The 17,806-nt window shown below is 43.7% G+C and overlaps 2 protein-coding genes across 4 annotated transcripts in view; one reads left to right on the top strand and one right to left on the bottom strand.

The window, feature by feature from the left end:
- Window positions 1–4,596, bottom strand: part of mogat2 (monoacylglycerol O-acyltransferase 2) — a 54,793-nt gene extending 50,197 nt beyond the window's left edge. The window contains exon 1 of the mRNA XM_034179122.1: window positions 4,448–4,596. Coding sequence (XP_034035013.1) covers window positions 4,448–4,541 — 94 coding nt within the window. The 5' untranslated portion in view covers window positions 4,542–4,596. The remainder of the gene's footprint in view (window positions 1–4,447) is intronic.
- Window positions 4,597–10,740: 6,144 nt separating this feature from the next.
- The window catches only part of map6a (microtubule-associated protein 6a), a 49,238-nt gene continuing 42,172 nt past the window's right edge, over window positions 10,741–17,806 (top strand). Inside the window, exon 1 of one of the 3 annotated variants that reach the window (XM_034179021.1) lies at window positions 10,741–11,501. In XM_034179021.1, the coding sequence (XP_034034912.1) occupies window positions 10,819–11,501 (683 nt within the window). In that variant the 5' untranslated portion in view covers window positions 10,741–10,818. The remainder of the gene's footprint in view (window positions 11,502–17,806) is intronic. The other 2 variants (XM_034179022.1, XR_004562876.1) reach the window with 2 other exon arrangements.

Here is a 17,806-nt window from a genome sequence, read left to right as displayed (position 1 = left end):
GTGGAAAATTCTACAGCTAGCCAGGCCCCTGTAGTCGGTGCGGACCAAGGTAGCTTAGCCGCCGTTAGTTCCCCCCTGGCAGACCCCGTGCAGTCGGGAAGGCGGCTGACTGGGTGACTGTGAGGAGGGAAGCGTAGCCCTAAACAGAAGCCCCGTGTACACCGCCACCCGTTCACATCTCTAACCGTTTTTCCCCACTCGACAATACACTCGCCGAGGATCAAACTCTGGTTATTGGCGACTCTGTTTTGAGAAATGTGAAGTTAGCGACACCAGCAACCATTGTCAATTGTCTTCCGGGGGCCAGAGCAGACGGACATTGAAGGAATTTGAAATTGCTGGCTAAGGCTAAGCGTAATTTGGTAAGATTGTAATTCACGTCGGCAGTAATGACACTCGGTTACGCCAATCGGAGGTCACTAAAATAACATTGAATCGGTGTGTAACTTTGCAAAAACAATGTCGGACTCTGTTGTTTCTCTGGGCCCCTCCCCAATCAGACCGGGAGTGACATGTTTAGCCGCATGTTTCTCCTTGAATTGCTGGCTGTCTGAGTGGTGTCCAAAAAATGAGGTGGGCTTCATAGATAATTGGCAAAGCTTCTGGGGAAAACCTGGTCTTGTTAGGAGAGACGGCATCCATCCCACTTTAGAGGGAGCAGCTCTCATTTTCTAGAAATCTGGCCAATTTTTTGGGATCCTCCAAACTGTGACTGTCTAGCGTTGGGACCAGGAGGCAGAGCTGTGGTCTTATACACCTCTCTGCAGCTTCTCTCCCCCTGCCATCCCCCTATTACCCCATCCCCGTAGAGACGGTGCCCTCCCCCCCGACCACCAATAACTAGCAAAATCTATTTAAGCATAAAATTCAAAAAGAAAAAATAATATAGCACCTTCAATTGCACCACAGACTAAAACAGTTAATGTGGTCTATTAAACATTAGGTCTCTTTCTTCTAAGTCCCTGTTGGTAAATGATATAATAATTGATCAACGTATTGATTTATTCTGCCTAACAGAAACTTGGTTACAGCAGGATGAATATGTTAGTTTAAATGAGTCAACACCCCCGAGTCACACTAACTGTCAGAATGCTCGTAGCACGGGCCGGGCGGAGGATTAGCAGCAATCTTCCATTCCAGCTTATTAATTAATCAAAAACCTAGACAGAGCTTTAATTCATTTGAAAGCTTGTATCTTAGTCTTGTCCATCCAAATTGGAAGTCCCAAAAACCAGTTTTCTTTGTTATTATCTATCGTCCACCTGGTCGTTACTGTGAGTTTCTCTGTGAATTTTCAGACCTTTTGTCTGACTTAGTGCTTAGCTCAGATAAGATAATTATAGTGGGCGATTTTAACATCCACACAGATGCTGAGAATGACAGCCTCAACACTGCATTTAATCTATTATTAGACTCTATCGGCTTTGCTCAAAAAGTAAATGAGTCCACCCACCACTTTAATCATATCTTAGATCTTGTTCTGACTTATGGTATGGAAATAGAAGACTTAACAGTATTCCCTGAAAACTCCCTTTTGTCTGATCATTTTTTAATAACATTTACATTTACCCTGATGGACTACCCCCTGCAATGGGGAATAAGTTTCATTACACTAGAAGTCTTTCAGAAAGCGCTGTAACTAGGTTTAAGGATATGATTCCTTCTTTATGTTCTCTAATGTCATATACCAACACAGAGCAGAGTAGCTACCTAAACTCTGTAAGGGAGTTAGAGTATCTTGTCAATAGTTTTACATCCTCATTGAAGACAACTTTGGATGCTGTAGCTCCTCTGAAAAAGAGGAGCTTTAAATCAGAAGTGTCTGACTCCGTGGTATAACTCACAAACTCGTAGCTTAAAGCAGATAACCCGTAAGTTGGAGAGGAAATGGCGTCTCACTAATTTAGAAGATCTTCACTTAGCCTGGAAAAAGAGTTTGTTGCTCTATAAGAAAGCCCTTCGTGAAGCTAGGACATCTTTCTACTCATCACTAATTGAAGAAAATAAGAACAACCCCAGGTTTCTTTTCAGCACTGTAGCCAGGCTGACAAAGAGTCAGAGCTCTATTGAGCTGAGTATTCCATTAACTTTAACTAGTAATGACTTCATGACTTTCTTGCTAACAAAATTTTGACTATTAGAGAAAAAATTACTCATAACCATCCCAAAGATGTATCGTTATCTTTGGCTGCTTTCAGTGATGCCGGTATTTGGTTAGACTCTTTCTCTCCGATTGTTCTGTCTGAGTTATTTTCATTAGTTACTTCATCCAAACCATCAACATGCTTATAGACCCCATTCCTGCCAGGCTGCTCAAGGAAGTCCTACCATTATTTAATGCTTCAATCTTAAATATGATCAATCTATCTTGTTAGTTGGTTATGTACCACAGGCCTTTAAGGTGGCAGTAATTAAACCATTACTTAAAAGCCATCACTTGACCCAGCTATCTTAGCTAATTATAGGCCAATCTCCAACCTTCCTTTTCTCTCAAAGATTCTCGAGAGGGTAGTTGTAAAACAGCTAACTGATCACCTGCAGAGGAATGGTCTATTTGAAGAGTTTCAGTCAGGTTTTAGAATTCATCATAGTACAGAAACAGCATTAGTGAAGGTTACAAATGATCTTCTTATGGCTTCGGACAGTGGACTTATCTCTGTGCTTGTTCTGTTGGACCTCAGTGCTGCTTTTGATACTGTTGACCATAAAATTTTATTACAGAGATTAGAGCATGCCATAGGTATTAAAGGCACTGCGCTGCGGTGGTTTGAATCATATTTGTCTAATAGATTACAGTTTGTTCATGTAAATGGGGAATCTTCTTCACAGACTAAAGTTAATTATGGAGTTCCACAAGGTTCTGTGCTAGACCAATTTTATTCACTTTATACATGCTTCCCTTGGGCAGTATTATTAGACGGTATTGCTTAAATTTTCATTGTTACGCAGATGATACCCAGCTTTATCTATCCATGAAGCCAGAGGATACGCACCAATTAGCTAAACTGCAGGATTGTCTTACAGACATAAAGACATGGATGACCTCTAATTTCCTGCTTTTTAAACTCAGATTAAAACTGAAGTTATTGTACTTGGCCCCACAAATCTTAGAAAATGGTGTCTAATCAGATCCTTACTCTGGATGGCATTACCCTGACCTCTAGTAATACTGTGAGAAATCTTGGAGTTATTTTTGATCAGGATATGTCATTCAAAGCGCATATTAAACAAATATGTAGGACTGCCTTTTTGCATTTACGCAATATCTCTAAAATCAGAAAGGTCTTGTCTCAGAGTGATGCTGAAAAACTAATTCATGCATTTGTTTCCTCTAGGCTGGACTATTGTAATTCATTATTATCAGGTTGTCCTAAAAGTTCCCTAAAAAGCCTTCAGTTGGTTCAGAATGCTGCAGCTAGAGTACTGACGGGGACTAGCAGGAGAGAGCATATCTCACCCGTGTTGGCCTCCCTTCATTGGCTTCCTGTTAATGCTAGAATAGAATTTAAAATTCTTCTTCTTACTTATAAGGTTTTGAATAATCAGGTCCCATCTTATCTTAGGGACCTCATAGCACCATATCACCCCAATAGAGCACTTCGCTCTCAGACTGCAGGCTTACTTGTAGTTCCTAGGGTTTGTAAGAGTAGAATGGGAGGCAGAGCCTTCAGCTTTCAGGCTCCTCTCCTGTGGAACCAGCTCCCAATTCAGATCAGGGAGACAGATACCCTCTCTACTTTTAAGATTAGGCTTAAAACTTTCCTTTTCGCTAAGGCTTATAGTTAGGGCTGGATCGGGTGACCCTGGACCATCCCTTGGTTATGTTGCTTTAGACGTAGACTGTGTTTCATAATTATTGTATGGCCTTGCCTTGCAATGTGGAGCGCCTTGGGGCAACTGTTTGTTGTGATTTGGCGCTATACAAGAAAAAAGTTGATTGATTGATTGATTGATATATATATATATATATATATATATATATATATATATATATATATATATATATATATATATGTATATATATATATATCTATGTGTGTGTGTGTGTGTCTTTTTGAATATATCTCCATATATAACTCCAACAGACGTTGGAGTGAAGCCATAAAAATGGGTTGGACCTCGAACACGTTAGACACTGAACAGAGTTTTTAGGCAGATCCGTTTGGTTCACTCACAAACACCTAAGTAAAGACTTTATTTTTAAGTAAGCTGTTTGAGGATTGTGCACCTTAATAAAAACTGTTGTTTGGTCAGTGGCTCCCTTCGACATAAACAAGGGTTGTGGAAAAGAAATTTAAAACTGCTGAGGAAAAACAGCTTCACCGTATAAATGTAGCAAATTTATACTCTGTACCAGCGCCCATCCCATTAACGCTCCACGGCTTCCACTTGTGATGCAACACGCCCCTTTGAAGGAACAGACGTGCACGCAGACATGAACACATACCCAGTCCAAGGAAGGAGAAGACCCACTGCAGCACAGCAGCCGTCTGCAACCTCCTGCTGCAGGGCACGTTCCAGGGGGCAAAATTAATCTTCATATTTTGCACAAGAAAAAAAGAAGAGAGAAACCAAACCACTGCAGCTGTTGGTAAAGAGGAAGAAGAAGTGAAGGAGTCCAAAGTCTGGCCTTCTCACGTCTCCACCATCACCTCCTACTCTTATCTCAGGGACTCACTTGGATTTGATTTGTCGATCCATATCTCTCACATCAGACTTTTGACCCTGATAGGCAGGAAAATACAGCTGTGAAATATTCAACAGTCATTAGACAGTGAAAAGACTCAGCATGTGACCTTTGACCTGCTCTGCAAAGCAGTCTGAGGCTACAAGAGACTGAAGACAGAGGAGGAGCAGCTCTGCATTTTAACAATCAACTCTATCAATAATAACAATTACAATTAAAAGTGTTGAAAACAGATGTTAAAGGGAACATCACTTGTCCCTCTGATTGAATCCAAACATAAGATAATTATCTTGTGTTTGCATTAGAGTGCCTTAAATTTAACAAGTAATATATGCTGTAAGTAATCATAAAATCCAACTGTGCTATTCATGTTGGGGAAAGTGTAGTGACACGGACCCACAACAGGGGGCGCAAATGAACGGTCAATAGATCAATCAATCAATTTTTTTATATAGCGCCAAATCACAACAAACAGTTGCCCCAAGGCGCTTTATATTGTAAGGCAAGGCCATACAATAATTATGTAACAACCCAACGGTCAAACGACCCCCTGTGAGCAAGCACTTGGCGACAGTGGGAAGGAAAAACTCCCTTTTAACAGGAAGAACCTCCAGCAGAACCCGGCTCAGGGAGGGGCAGTCTTCTGCTGGGACTGGTTGGGGCTGAGGGCGAGAACCAGGAAAAAGACATGCTGTGGAGGGGAGCAGAGATCGATCACTAATGATTAAATGCAGAGTGGTGCATACAGAGCAAAAAGAGAAAGAAACAGTGCATCATGGGAACCCCCCAGCAGTCTAAGTCTATAGCAGCATAACTAAGGGATAGTTCAGGGTCACCTGATCCAGCCCTAACTATAAGCTTTAGCAAAAAGGAAAGTTTTAAGCCTAATCTTAAAAGTAGAGAGGGTGTCTGTCTCCCTGATCTGAATTGGGAGCTGGTTCCACAGGAGAGGAGCCTGAAAGCTGAAGGCTCTGCCTCCCATTCTACTCTTACAAACCCTAGGAACTACAAGTAAGCCTGCAGTCTGAGAGGGAAGCGCTCTATTGGGGTGATATGGTACTACGAGGTCCCTAAGATAAGATGGGGCCGGATTATTCAAAACCTTATAAGTAAGAAGAAGAATTTTAAATTCTATTCTAGCATTAACAGGAAGCCAATGAAGAGAGGCCAATATGGGTGAGATATGCTCTCTCCTTCTAGTCCCCGTCAGCACTCTAGCTGCAGCATTTTGAATTAACTGAAGGCTTTTTAGGGAACTTTTAGGACAACCTGATAATAATGAATTACAATAGTCCAGCCTAGAGGAAATAAATGCATGAATTAGTTTTTCAGCATCACTCTTTAGCTACACACAGCTTTAGCAAAAAGGAAGGTTTTAAGCCTAAGGTTTTAAGAGAGGGTGTCTGTTTCCCTGATCTGAATTGGGAGCTTGGGAGATGAGCCAAAAGGTAACAATTTAATGTTGTGAATGTGCACAACGACTATACAGACAATCACAGGTTCTGATAGCAGTCAATACACAAAGGTGACGTGTGGGCAGGCTCGAGGATAGAAGACGTCTGTCCTGAGAAGAGCCGGGACCACACGATTTCCACCGCCACAGAACCTGGTGAATACTGGAGCCGCCAAGTCCCGAATTCCCGGGTGATCATCGTCTCCGACTGTCGGATCTGGTACTGCTGGTGAGGAGCACACCCAGTAACAAAAACAGTCAGAAGGTGGAAAGTCACCTCCACCTCTAATCACACACTCGTGCAGCTCCTGTTAAACCACTTATCTGGTTTGGGTGTGAAGCGAAGCCGTCGCTGATCACACCAAAACGCCAATCCCACAGATAAGGCAACACCCACAGGAAAACGGCTGCAAAGAAGTTCGGCTTTTATGGAGTGATGAAATGATGGGTGACAGCTGTCATGAGTTGATGTGTGACAGCTGTCACTCCCGGTTGTGTCCGTGGCGGCAGCGCCCTCTCGTGCCTGAAGCCTGCACTTCAGGCAGGGCGCCCTCTGGTGGTGGGCCAGCAGTACCTCCTCTTCAGGCGGCCCACACAACAATTCAAACATTTTGAGAGGTTTTAGTTTCCTGAAGCCCCTTTCACACCGGGCCGGCTTGGCGTCATGATGACACAGGAATGTCTGCATCAGGTGCGCGCAGCAGGGGGCAGAGAGGAGGTGAGAACACAGCCTGCAGGTTCTCTGCACAGAGAAATCAGAGTGCACAGTTTGTCTGCAGCCAGACTGTGCACTCTGATTTTTTTTCTAGTTTATATTTGTTCTTGTGCTGAGCTGCAGGTCTGCGCTCTGATTTCTGTTATAGTTTATCTTTCCTCCTTTGACCATGAGCTGCGTGCATACACGTGAACGAACCGTCCGTGAGTAAATGTGGAGATGTCTGGAGTTATAATTGATGTGGACATGTCCTGTCTCTGGCAATCAGTCTGTGAGCAGGACGTATGTCCTTTTTTGTCCTTTATTTAACACAGTGATGAGAGAGTTTGAGGGGAGAGTGAGGAACTGCCTACAGCCAGACAGTTTTTTGTTTTAATTGTTCACATGTGCGCGCACAAATGAATCGTCCATGAGTGGACTGGAAATGTCCAGACTTTTTACTGGATGTGGACATGTCCTGTCTCTGGCAATCAGTCTGTGAGCAGGACTTTTATGGACTTTATTTAAACACAGTTGTGAGAGAATTTAAGAGCGAGGAACTGCAGCAGCAGTCAGGCTGCAAAAAGCATTTTTTTCTGTGTTCTTTGAGTGTGTAGTTTCACTGCATTGTGTACACAGTATAAAAGCAATCCCACATGATTTATACTGCGGGAACAATGGAACACAGCAGAAATCATAAATTGGCGTTGGGTAACGTTGTATTGTGAGGGTGTGGCTTCCAGTCACGTTGAGTACCGTTGCTTTGCCCTGACTTGCATTGAAACTACTTCCTTTCTGCGTCCTGTGCTCGATATTTAAAAAAATTAAACACGTTTAATTTTTGGCATCCGATTTGCTTTGTCCTTTGCATCCGTCACAGTGTTCTGGTGTTGAGTTACATCGTCTCAGCACTAGGTTGCATCCACGTGGCGTCGTCATGACGCCACACAACGCAACTCAAAGTGGGCCCGGTGTGAAAGGGGCTTAAAGGATCTTCAGGTCAAATTCCCACCAGACCAAAAAATCACTCAGTGCTCTTTGACAAGGTCCTTAATCCCTACACAGTAAAATCACCAGTGTAAAACAAATACTGATAGTGTTAATTTAACACTGGTGATTTTATGGTGTAAGTTGCTCCTGGTGTGTAGTCGTCATCTTGCATGGCAGTGACACCCAAACGGTGTGTGGGTGAATGTGAAGCATCGCGCTAAAGTGCTTTGACCATTTAAAAAAGTGCTATATAAATACAGTCCATTTAAATTTAAATCAGTGCTTCTCAAACTTTTCCAGACCAAGTACCACTTAAACACTAAACAAAAAAACAAAAACTCACAGACCATCTAAACCCCCCCATATCCAGAAACAATAATAACTGACATGATATGCTGCTGTGTATTAGACTTTGGAGTTGTTTTTAAACCCTTTGAAAAACACTTTCAATTAGAATATGATATGAATTTAAAATGTGATATTTTAGCAATATACTCACAGGCCACTAGGGGTCATTAACAATTCATTAGTGGCCCCCAGACCAATCTTTGAGAAAGCCTGATTTAAATGCTTACCACGCCCAGAGGGGGGGCGTATCTGTGCACTGTAGAGTGCCTATGCACAGAGTGGCAACAACTAGCGATTTGACACCACACAGCTTCCGAGCACAATTTGTGCGGGAGCTGGAGTGGTGGTTAAGTGGCTCGTGTGCTTGGTTTCATTGTGGAAGATTCAAATCCCACCCCTGCCACATTTCTCCGTGTAATGTGGAGTTGCATCAGGGCATCCGGCATAAAACTTGTGCCAATTCAACATGCAGATCCACCTCGGATCTGCTGTGAGGACAAGGGAGCAGCTGAGGGGACTTACTTTTTATTGCTTCCTAGCACAATCTATTCCATAGTCACACCTGTCTCATCATCAGCGGTCAGGGTTCTAGAAAACACATTAATATTTAGGTAACTAGATTTTTAAGTTGCAAAAAAAAAAAAATAAATTTTTTTCAAAAGTGTCTTTGCTCATTAGCTTTAATGTATTAATTGTGCATGTGATTAACAGTCATTGGTGTCCATACTCCACCTGCTACTTGAACATTAAAACACCGATGGAAAAACATGAATCTAATTTTTTTTTTTTTTTTTTACAGTTTTACACATTCAGAGGTCAGTGTCTGAAATCAAATCAAATCAAATCAATTTTATTTATATAGCACCAAATCACAACAAACAGTTGCCCCAAGGCGCTTTATATTGTAAGGCAAAGCCATACAATAATTACAGAAAACCCCAACGGTCAAAACGACCCCCTGTGAGCAAGCACATGGCTACAGTGGGAAGGAAAAACTCCCTTTTAACAGGAAGAAACGCCACGAGCATTTCAATGCAACACACACAAGGACATTTGAGATATTTCTATGACATGTATTCATTAGAAATAATTAAGACTTGTATGTACAGAAAAACAACAGAAAAAATACTGAACAGCTTTCTCTGTCCCTCACCTTTCATGCAGATGTGCTGAAATCACTGATTTTCCAGAATAGTGATATTTGGTGTTATAGTTTTCATTGGTAATGTTAAAAAAAATTGATTTATTTCTGCTCTGGCACTGCTGGTTTGTGGTTTTCGGCTCTGTAATGAATTAATCTAAATTAACGCATTATTTTGACAACCACAATTATAACCTTGAAGGGGCAGCGACATGTTCTCCTTTTTCCAGTCTGTTTTCTTTTTTTGTTGCTGTTGTTCCACCCGACCACACCCCAAACGTTGTTGTTTTTGTTGCTTTCCAACAGTATTTTGTAAATACTACAGTAGTTGTGTATCTGTCGTAAACAAGCGTCGAAATGTGAACTAATGTCTTGCTTCTGCACTATTACGCACCGTGCGTAAAGTGTCTGTCAAGCTCCACGACGTTTATCAACGATATACCGGAAATAACTGTTTAACATTCTAAATAAAAGCAACAAAACTCGTTTCAATGTGCTTCTTCGGTGCACTTTGTTGTCAGTATTACCTACACTTATATTCATGTGAAAACTAATAAACACATAACGCAAAGCAAATAGAATACACCACCATTTTCCCCCTACAGCGTGAGATCAGGTGTTTAAAACTTTTTTTTTTTTTTTTTTACTTGATGGACACTCGAGAGCTTGGTCATCATAAAAAAAAACAATTTCTCTTCTGCATTATTTCACAGAGATTGAAAAAAAAAATACTGTTCTACTTTGGCACTGTGTTAAGTTTTATTTTCTAATTCATCCTTTAATCAGTCAGGTAACTCACTTATGATCTACAACTGAGTCCACCGAAAACAAAAATCTAAACCTGCTATCTAATAAGACTCTGATCTGTCTTGCAGTTTGCGTAATTTGAGGTTGTTTGACCAGCTATGTATAGGAGATAGTTGAGTTTTTCTTCATGTTTTATATATATATATATATATATATATATATATATATATATATATATATATATATATATATATATATATATATATAAATTGATATTGTACTTTTAAACAGTTGGTTTAAATCGATTAAAATCGATTTTTTATTATGATTGTTGTATCATTATTCCATATCCAGCACCACTTGCACAAGTGGGGATTTGTTAATGCCTGCTATTTGTTTGGCACTTTATTACTGCCAAGCAGGTGGAAACGTTGGTGCATTATTTTGAAATTCTAGATACAGGAACATGCGTTTTTCTGTCTGACTTGACGGACTTGGGGTCGGTGTCTCCGGGATGCTGCGGATGCGGGCGGGGCGGCTGTTCCTTGCAGTGATGTAGCAGGACGCCGGACGGAGGCAGAGGAAAACGTCCGTCCTTTTGGGATTATTTCAACTGAGCAGAAATATTCCAGTTTTTGCGCGCGATGGATTCGGTGAGAGACCGAATATAACGTCAGCATCGCGGCTGTTGGCGGCACAAAGTGACATCTTGTTTGATCCACATCAGGGAGTATTTTGGGGGCTTTTTTGCGGCCACCATGGCGTGGCCCTGCATCAGCCGCGCGTGCTGCATGGCGCGCTTCTGGAACCAGCTGGACAAGGCTGACATCGCGGTGCCTTTGGTCTTCCCCAAATACACGGACGCGTCGGAGATGCAGCACATCCAGCTGCAGCCTCCGCAGGCTCGGGTCGCCATAGAAACGCAGCCGGCTCGCGCTGAGCCACGCGCCGCGGCGGCGCCGTCGGTTTCGGCACGCGCGCCGCGGAGGAGCGTCTCGGAGGAGCGCGTGTGCAGCTCAGTGATGCGCGAGGACTTTAAACCCTGGAGAGTGCGACCGGAACCCAGCTGTAAGCCCAGGAACGAGTACCACGGACCGGACATCCCGTTCAACAGCGAGACGCAGTACCAGAAGGACTTCAAACCGTGGCCCATCCCCAAACGGTACGACCACCCGTGGATACCCAAAGCGCCTCCGGCCGCGTGCGTCAGCGGCGAGCGGAGCAGGCCCAAGCAGCAGGCGGAGGCGGACAGCGGCGTGGAGAAGGGCGCCATCGCCGACAAGGTGCAGGAGAAAGACCTCCTCCAGGGTCAGGAGAGGAAAAAGAGGAGCAGCAAGAAGGTTGTCCTGAAGCTGGAGGGAGAAGGAGGCCGCGGGAGGGCGGCGGCGGACGCCGTCAACAGGCAGATCAAAGAGGAGATCACCTCCGGCAGCTCCTACAGGCGAGTATCCTGCTCTCACATTTCTCAGCTGGAAACATAAATAGTGTGCACCATATTTTCCAGAGTATAAGTCGCACCGTTCAAAAAAAAAAAAGGCTCTTGAATGGGGGAAAACCTTTAAGTCATAACAGTGTATAAGTCACACTTTTTTCTGTATTATGAGCTCTTTAATTTAGATTTTTGGGCATTGTTGTAGTGTATTTTTTACAATTGTCATTTATTCCTCTATTATTGGAGTTTATTTAGTTTGGCGCTTTGATTCTTGGGAAAGTCCTATATAAACATTTATTATAACTACTATTATTATATGGCTGTGACCCTACGCGTGCTTTGACTGGCTGATTTCCAGTCTGATATTTTCCTATATCCAGGGCTGTGAAAAAATTTCACCATGGGGAGCGGGTGTGTTAGTGATGTACTCTTTAATCGTGATCGTTACTGAGTTTTTAAAATGCTTATCGCAAAGTGTTCTGTTTTTTTACGACATTGTGTAAGTTGTATCAGTCCGCGGACACTGATCTGTGTGTTACAGACACAAATCAGTTGTCTCGGATCCGCAGAGTTAAGAAAAATGCCACTCAAAGCGCAGCTGTTACTACAGTTGTCGTAAAGTGGGACTGGTTGGTTGCTACGGCGACGCTGTGTGGCTCCTGTGCGGCACTTAAGCTAAACGTAGCATGTGGACATCCCAAACTTTTAGAGCTTTCAAGTTTTTAAAAGAAGATTTCTGCAGCATGTCTGTGTCACGGAGCGACGTCACGCAGAGAGAAGATGGTGAGAAAGACGGTTTAAACAAGTCTGATAAGGACAAGAATCCGTGGAATCATTTAATTCTGGGGCCCCTCCGCAAATTTTCCTCAGATTTCACAATTTTCATTTCACAGCCCTGTATATCAGACCAGTTACCATGACAATCGGTCTGAAATGCATATCCCATTCATTACAAACCAGAAAGCTAAAAACACAATTAGAAAAACCAAGTCAGACATGAACATACTCCATAAATATCTAAACAGCATCAGAAAAAAACACACAAATTGAAGGCTTACCAGCTAAAGAACGGACCATCTGTTAGCAAGTCCTTCACGAAAGTGAAGCAAACAGGTCATACGAACCCAAAACAGTCAGCAGCTTTCATATTCAGGCAATACCTTAAGTTTGCATGTTCATACTTACATACATACGTATATATATGGTCTGTTAGAAAAGTATCCGACCTTATTATTTTTTTCAAAAACCATATGGATTTGAATCACGTGTGATTACATCAGACATGCTTGAACCCTCGTGGGCATGCGAGAGTTTTTTCACGCCTGTCGGTTACGTCATTCTCCTGTGGGCAGTCTTTGAGTGAGGAGTCGTCCACCCTCTCGTCGTTTTTTTCATTGTTTAGGAATGGCTCAGAGACTGCTGCTTTGTTTGCTAAAAAATTTTTCAAAACTGTAAGGCACAACTGAGTGGACACCATTCGATAAATTCAGCTGGTTTTCGGTAAAAATTTTAACGGCTGATGAGAGATTTTGGTCTGGTAGTGTCGCTTTAAGGACGGCCCACGGTGCCTGACGACGATCTGCGCTTCGAGCCGGCAGCGTCTCGCCGTTTCAAGTTGAAAACTTCCACATTTCAGGCTCTGTTGACCCAGTAAGTCGTCAGAGAACTTTCAGAAGAAGTCGGCATGAGGAGTTTATTCGGACATTCCATTGTTAACGGACATTTTGTAATGAAAGAACGTACGGGCAGAGTCGCATGTCGGGCCGGACCCGACCGCGGGGGGTCGTGACAGGAAAAACACCTCCGTTGAAAATCTTAACGGGCAAGTTGGAACATGCCCAAGCTGTTAAACAATTTCTCAGTTACTCACTTGTTGAAAGCCATCAAAAGCCGCCTGAATTCTACAAATGGTTTTCAACACAGAGGTGTTTTTCATGTCGCAGCGCACACAGATTCGTCGAGTCGTCACGGAAACGACTCGGCGAATTTGCCCGCAGGTTCTTTCATTACAAAATCTCCTTAAACAGTGGAATGTCCGCATAAAGTCCTCATGCCGGCCTCTTCTGAAACTTCTCTGTTCTTTGATGACGTCCTGGGTGAACAGAGCCTTAAATTAGGATGTTTTCAGCTCGAAACAGCCAGATGGACGCCACCTCCGACCACACTGATCCGCTTTGTGGCCTGTCCTTAAAGGGAAAGAAACTCCACAATCTCTCATCAGCCGTTAAACTTTTCACCGAGAACCAGCTGAATTTCTCGAATAGTGTCCACTCAGATATCCTTCACAGGTCCTGAAAAAATTTTGATAAAGCAACGCGCGCCGTCTCCAGCAGCGTCTCAAACAAAGGATTTCAGCCAAGAGGGCAAGACCAGTGCTCACTCAAAGCCTGCCCACAGGCGGACGACGTCACCGACACGCGTGAAAAAACTCACGCATGCGCACGAGGGTTCAAGCATGATGGGTGTAATTGCACATGATTCAAATCCATATAGTTTTTTTTAGTTTTTTTTTTTTCCTCCATGGCCTCCCCAAACTCCTCCCATTACATAGATGTCATATATAATAATATAGCACTCCTTAATAGATGGGGGATCTGGTTTAAGCCATTTCTTTGTAATTGCTTTTCGAGCTTCCACACTCAGTATTTAGTCACAGTTTTAATACTGTGATATTTTTTCAACCCCTTTAGATCTGTAACTGTGGTGCAAACACACAAGCTCCTGCATAAGGAGCTGGTATAGCTATAGAAGGAGCTCTTACAGGAGCTCCTATGAACAAAAATAGAAATAGTAAGAAGTGTCATGTGCATATGGATCATGACAGCACATTGAAAAGAACCTCAACAGGAGCGTCTGCTCCTGCAGGAGCTGGTAGAGGAATTCTAATAATACAGGAGCTCAAACCTGGCTCCTGCAGGAGGTTGTACATCAGATCCTATCCAGGATTAGGAGCTCATGCAGGAGCTTAAAACTGTACTCCAGCAGGAACTACTATAGGAACTCTTTTAATGGTCCTGAAAGAGGGGTAGAGGAACTCTTATGCAGGAGCCCAAAAGAAGAGCCTTTAACACAATCTCATACAGACAGTGGTGGGCACAGATAACCAAAAAAATTAACTTAGATAACAGATAAGATAACTGAAAAGTTATCTTTGATAAGATAAACCGATAAACTACCCAAAAATGTATCGGAAGTTACAGATAATCGATAAATTCCGGTGTTGTCTCTGATACATTTGCGATTACTAAGAAGCTGAAATTAATTTTAACACGATCGCTTTTGAAAGCATCAAAAGCAACGGAAGACCCAAAGAATGAGCCAGAATGTTTAATTACGGTGCCCCCCGTAGAACACAGTACAGACAAAGTCTGAGAGCACCCACAAAATCAGCTCTCTACTAATCATAATCATCATTTTTCTTTCAACATTCTGCTCCTGCTGGAAGCGCTTGTTTATTACAGCGCTTACAACACAGAGGCACTCAGAGAGCAGCCATAAGACCAGTTCTCTATCAATTACAACACTCCAGTCAGGCAGAGGTCTTGAAAAATAAAGTCATACTAACTTATGGTTTTATGAAAATACTGATAGAATAACTCCATTAATGTCAATTCTGTCATTTGTACAAAGTTAAATATAACATATATCTTTTAATGTTGAATAAGGCACTAATTCTGAGGTTTTGTAACAAACACAGACCGCAAAGCATTCTGGGTAAAAGTGCCTCTGCTAAACACCGATTGGTTCAGTCATTCATTATGTAAACCAACACGTTAATGTGATGTGTTTCGTGTGTTGGTTTAAAGATAAATGTGCTTTTGTAAAATATTCCATTTTTATTTGTAAAAACAGGCATTTTTATTGAGCCCTGGAAGTGTCATCGCAAAATGTTTTGCATGTGGAGAGAATGTGCGCATGTTTTATTAATGCCGTGCACACGTTTGATGATGTGTGCATGTTTTAAAACTTTTATGATGTTGTAAAACGTGCACTCAGTATTAGTAAGTAAGTAAGTAAATTTATTTATATAGTGCCTTTCACAGACATAAGTCACAAAGCACTTCACAGGATAAAATGCAATAATAAATAATGAAAACAGATAAAACGAAGTACAAGGTTAACAATTGGTCAGTTCTGAAAAGCCTTATCTTGACACATAAATGTTGGCTTTACACTGTGCATGTTTTGGCCATTTTTCAGATGATTTTTCATTCGTGCGAGAATTTTTTGGACCGAGTTTCAGGTTAATCGCGCATCCTGCATTGTGTAGTGGAGTAACAAGCTTTAACATCTCACGACCACCTCCTGCTGCTGAAGAGCTACAAAGCATCCAACCACAGAGCTGTCTTGGAATGTTTTTTTTTGTTGTTGTTGTTGTTTTGTTTTTAAACTTAATTTGTAGGAAAAAAAAAAAGCCAAAAAGTTGATTTGACCACCATCTGATATAACCGGGTTAAAATAAATAGAACACTGCCATCTACTGGTAGCCACCTCTCCAGCGAGACGTCCAGGGGGCATCCGGAAAAGATGCCCGAGCCACCTCAACTGGCTCCTTTCGATGTGGAGGAGCAGCAGCTCGACTCCGAGCTCCTCCCAAGTGACAGAGCTCCTCACCCTATCTCTAAGGGAGCGCCCAGCCACGCTGCGGAGGAAACTCATCTCGGCCATTTGTACTCCCAATCTTGTTCTTTCAGTCATGAGCCAAATCTCATGACCATAGGTGAGGGTTGGAACGTAGATCGATCGGTAAATCGAGAGCTTTGCCCCCCTGCTCAGCTCTCTCTTCACCACAATGGTCCGATACAGCGACCGCATCACTGCAGATTCTGCACCGATCCGTCTATTGATCTCACGCTCCATCCATCCCTCACTTGTGAACAAGACCCAGAGATACTTAAACTCCTCTACGTGAGGCAAGGACACTCCACCGACCTGAAGAGGGCAAAGCACCTTTTTCCGGTCGAGAACCATGGCCTCGGATTTGGAGGTGCTGAGCTTCATCCCGGACGCTTCACACTCGGCTGCAGACCACCCCAGTGCATGCTGAAGGTCCTGGTTTGACAAAGCCAACAGGACCACATCATCCGCAAACAGCAGAGATGAGATTCTATGGTTCCCAAACCGGAACCCTCTACACCCTGGCTGAGCCTAGAAATTCTGTCAATAAAGGTAATGAACAGAACCAGTGACAAAGGGCAGCCCTGGCGGAGGCCAACGTGCACTGGAAACAGGTTTGACTTACTACTGGCAATGCGAACCACGCTCCTGCTGCGGTCGTACAGGGACTGGATAGCCCTAACAAAGGACCCAGACCCCGTACTCCCAGAGCACCCCCCACAGGCGCCTTGAGGGACATGGTCAAACATCTTCTCCAGATCCACAAAGCACATGTGGATTGGTTGGGTGAACTCCCATGAACCCTCGAGCACCCGATGGAGGGTGTAGAGCTGGTCCAGTGTGCCGCGACCAGGACGAAAACCACACTGCCCCTCCTGATTTTGAGGTCCAACTATCGGTCGATTATCCTCTCCAGCACCCTGGAATAGACCCTTACCGGGGAGGCTGAGGAGTGTGATCCCCCTGTAGCTGGAACACTCCTCCGGTCCCTTTCTTAAACAGAGGGACCACCCACCCCGGGTCTGCCAATCCAGGGGTAGTGTGCCTGACTGCCACACGATGTTGCAGAGACGTGTCAACCAGGACAGTCCCACATCATCCAGAGACTTAAAGTACTCAGGACGGATTTCGTCCACCCCAGGAGCCTTGCCACCGAGGAGCTTTCTGACCACCTCTGTGACTTCGGCCTAGGTGATGGACAAGTCCGCCTCTGAGCCCCCAGTCTCTGCTTCCTCTTCGGAAGACGTGACGATGGGATTGAGGAGATCCTCGAAGTACTCCTTCCACCGCCCAACAACATCCTCAGTCAGGGTCAACAGCTCCCCACCCGCACTATAGACAGTGTTGGTGGAGAGCTGCTTCCTCCTCCTGAGGCGACGGACGGTTTGCAAGAATTTCTTCAAGGCCGACCGATAATCCTCCTCCATGGCCTCTCCGAACTCCTCCCAGACCCGAGTTTTTGCCTCTGTGACCGCACAGGCTGCAGCACGCTTGGCCTGCCGGTATCTGTCAGCTGCCTCCAGGGTCCCACCTACCAACAAAGAACAAAGAGGACTCCTTTCTTCAGCTGACGGCATCCCTTATTTCCGGCGTCCACTACCAGGTTCGGGGATTGTCACTGTGACAGGCACCAGCGACCTTGCGACCACAGCTGCCGGTGGCCGCATCAAAATGGAGGTGGCGAACATGGTCCCACT

Source organism: Thalassophryne amazonica, chromosome 9 (genome assembly GCF_902500255.1).
Source record: "Thalassophryne amazonica chromosome 9, fThaAma1.1, whole genome shotgun sequence".
Classification (NCBI taxonomy): Eukaryota; Metazoa; Chordata; class Actinopteri; order Batrachoidiformes; family Batrachoididae; genus Thalassophryne; species Thalassophryne amazonica.
Note: the sequence above shows the minus strand (reverse complement) of the source record. Positions and strands in the feature narration are given on the sequence as shown.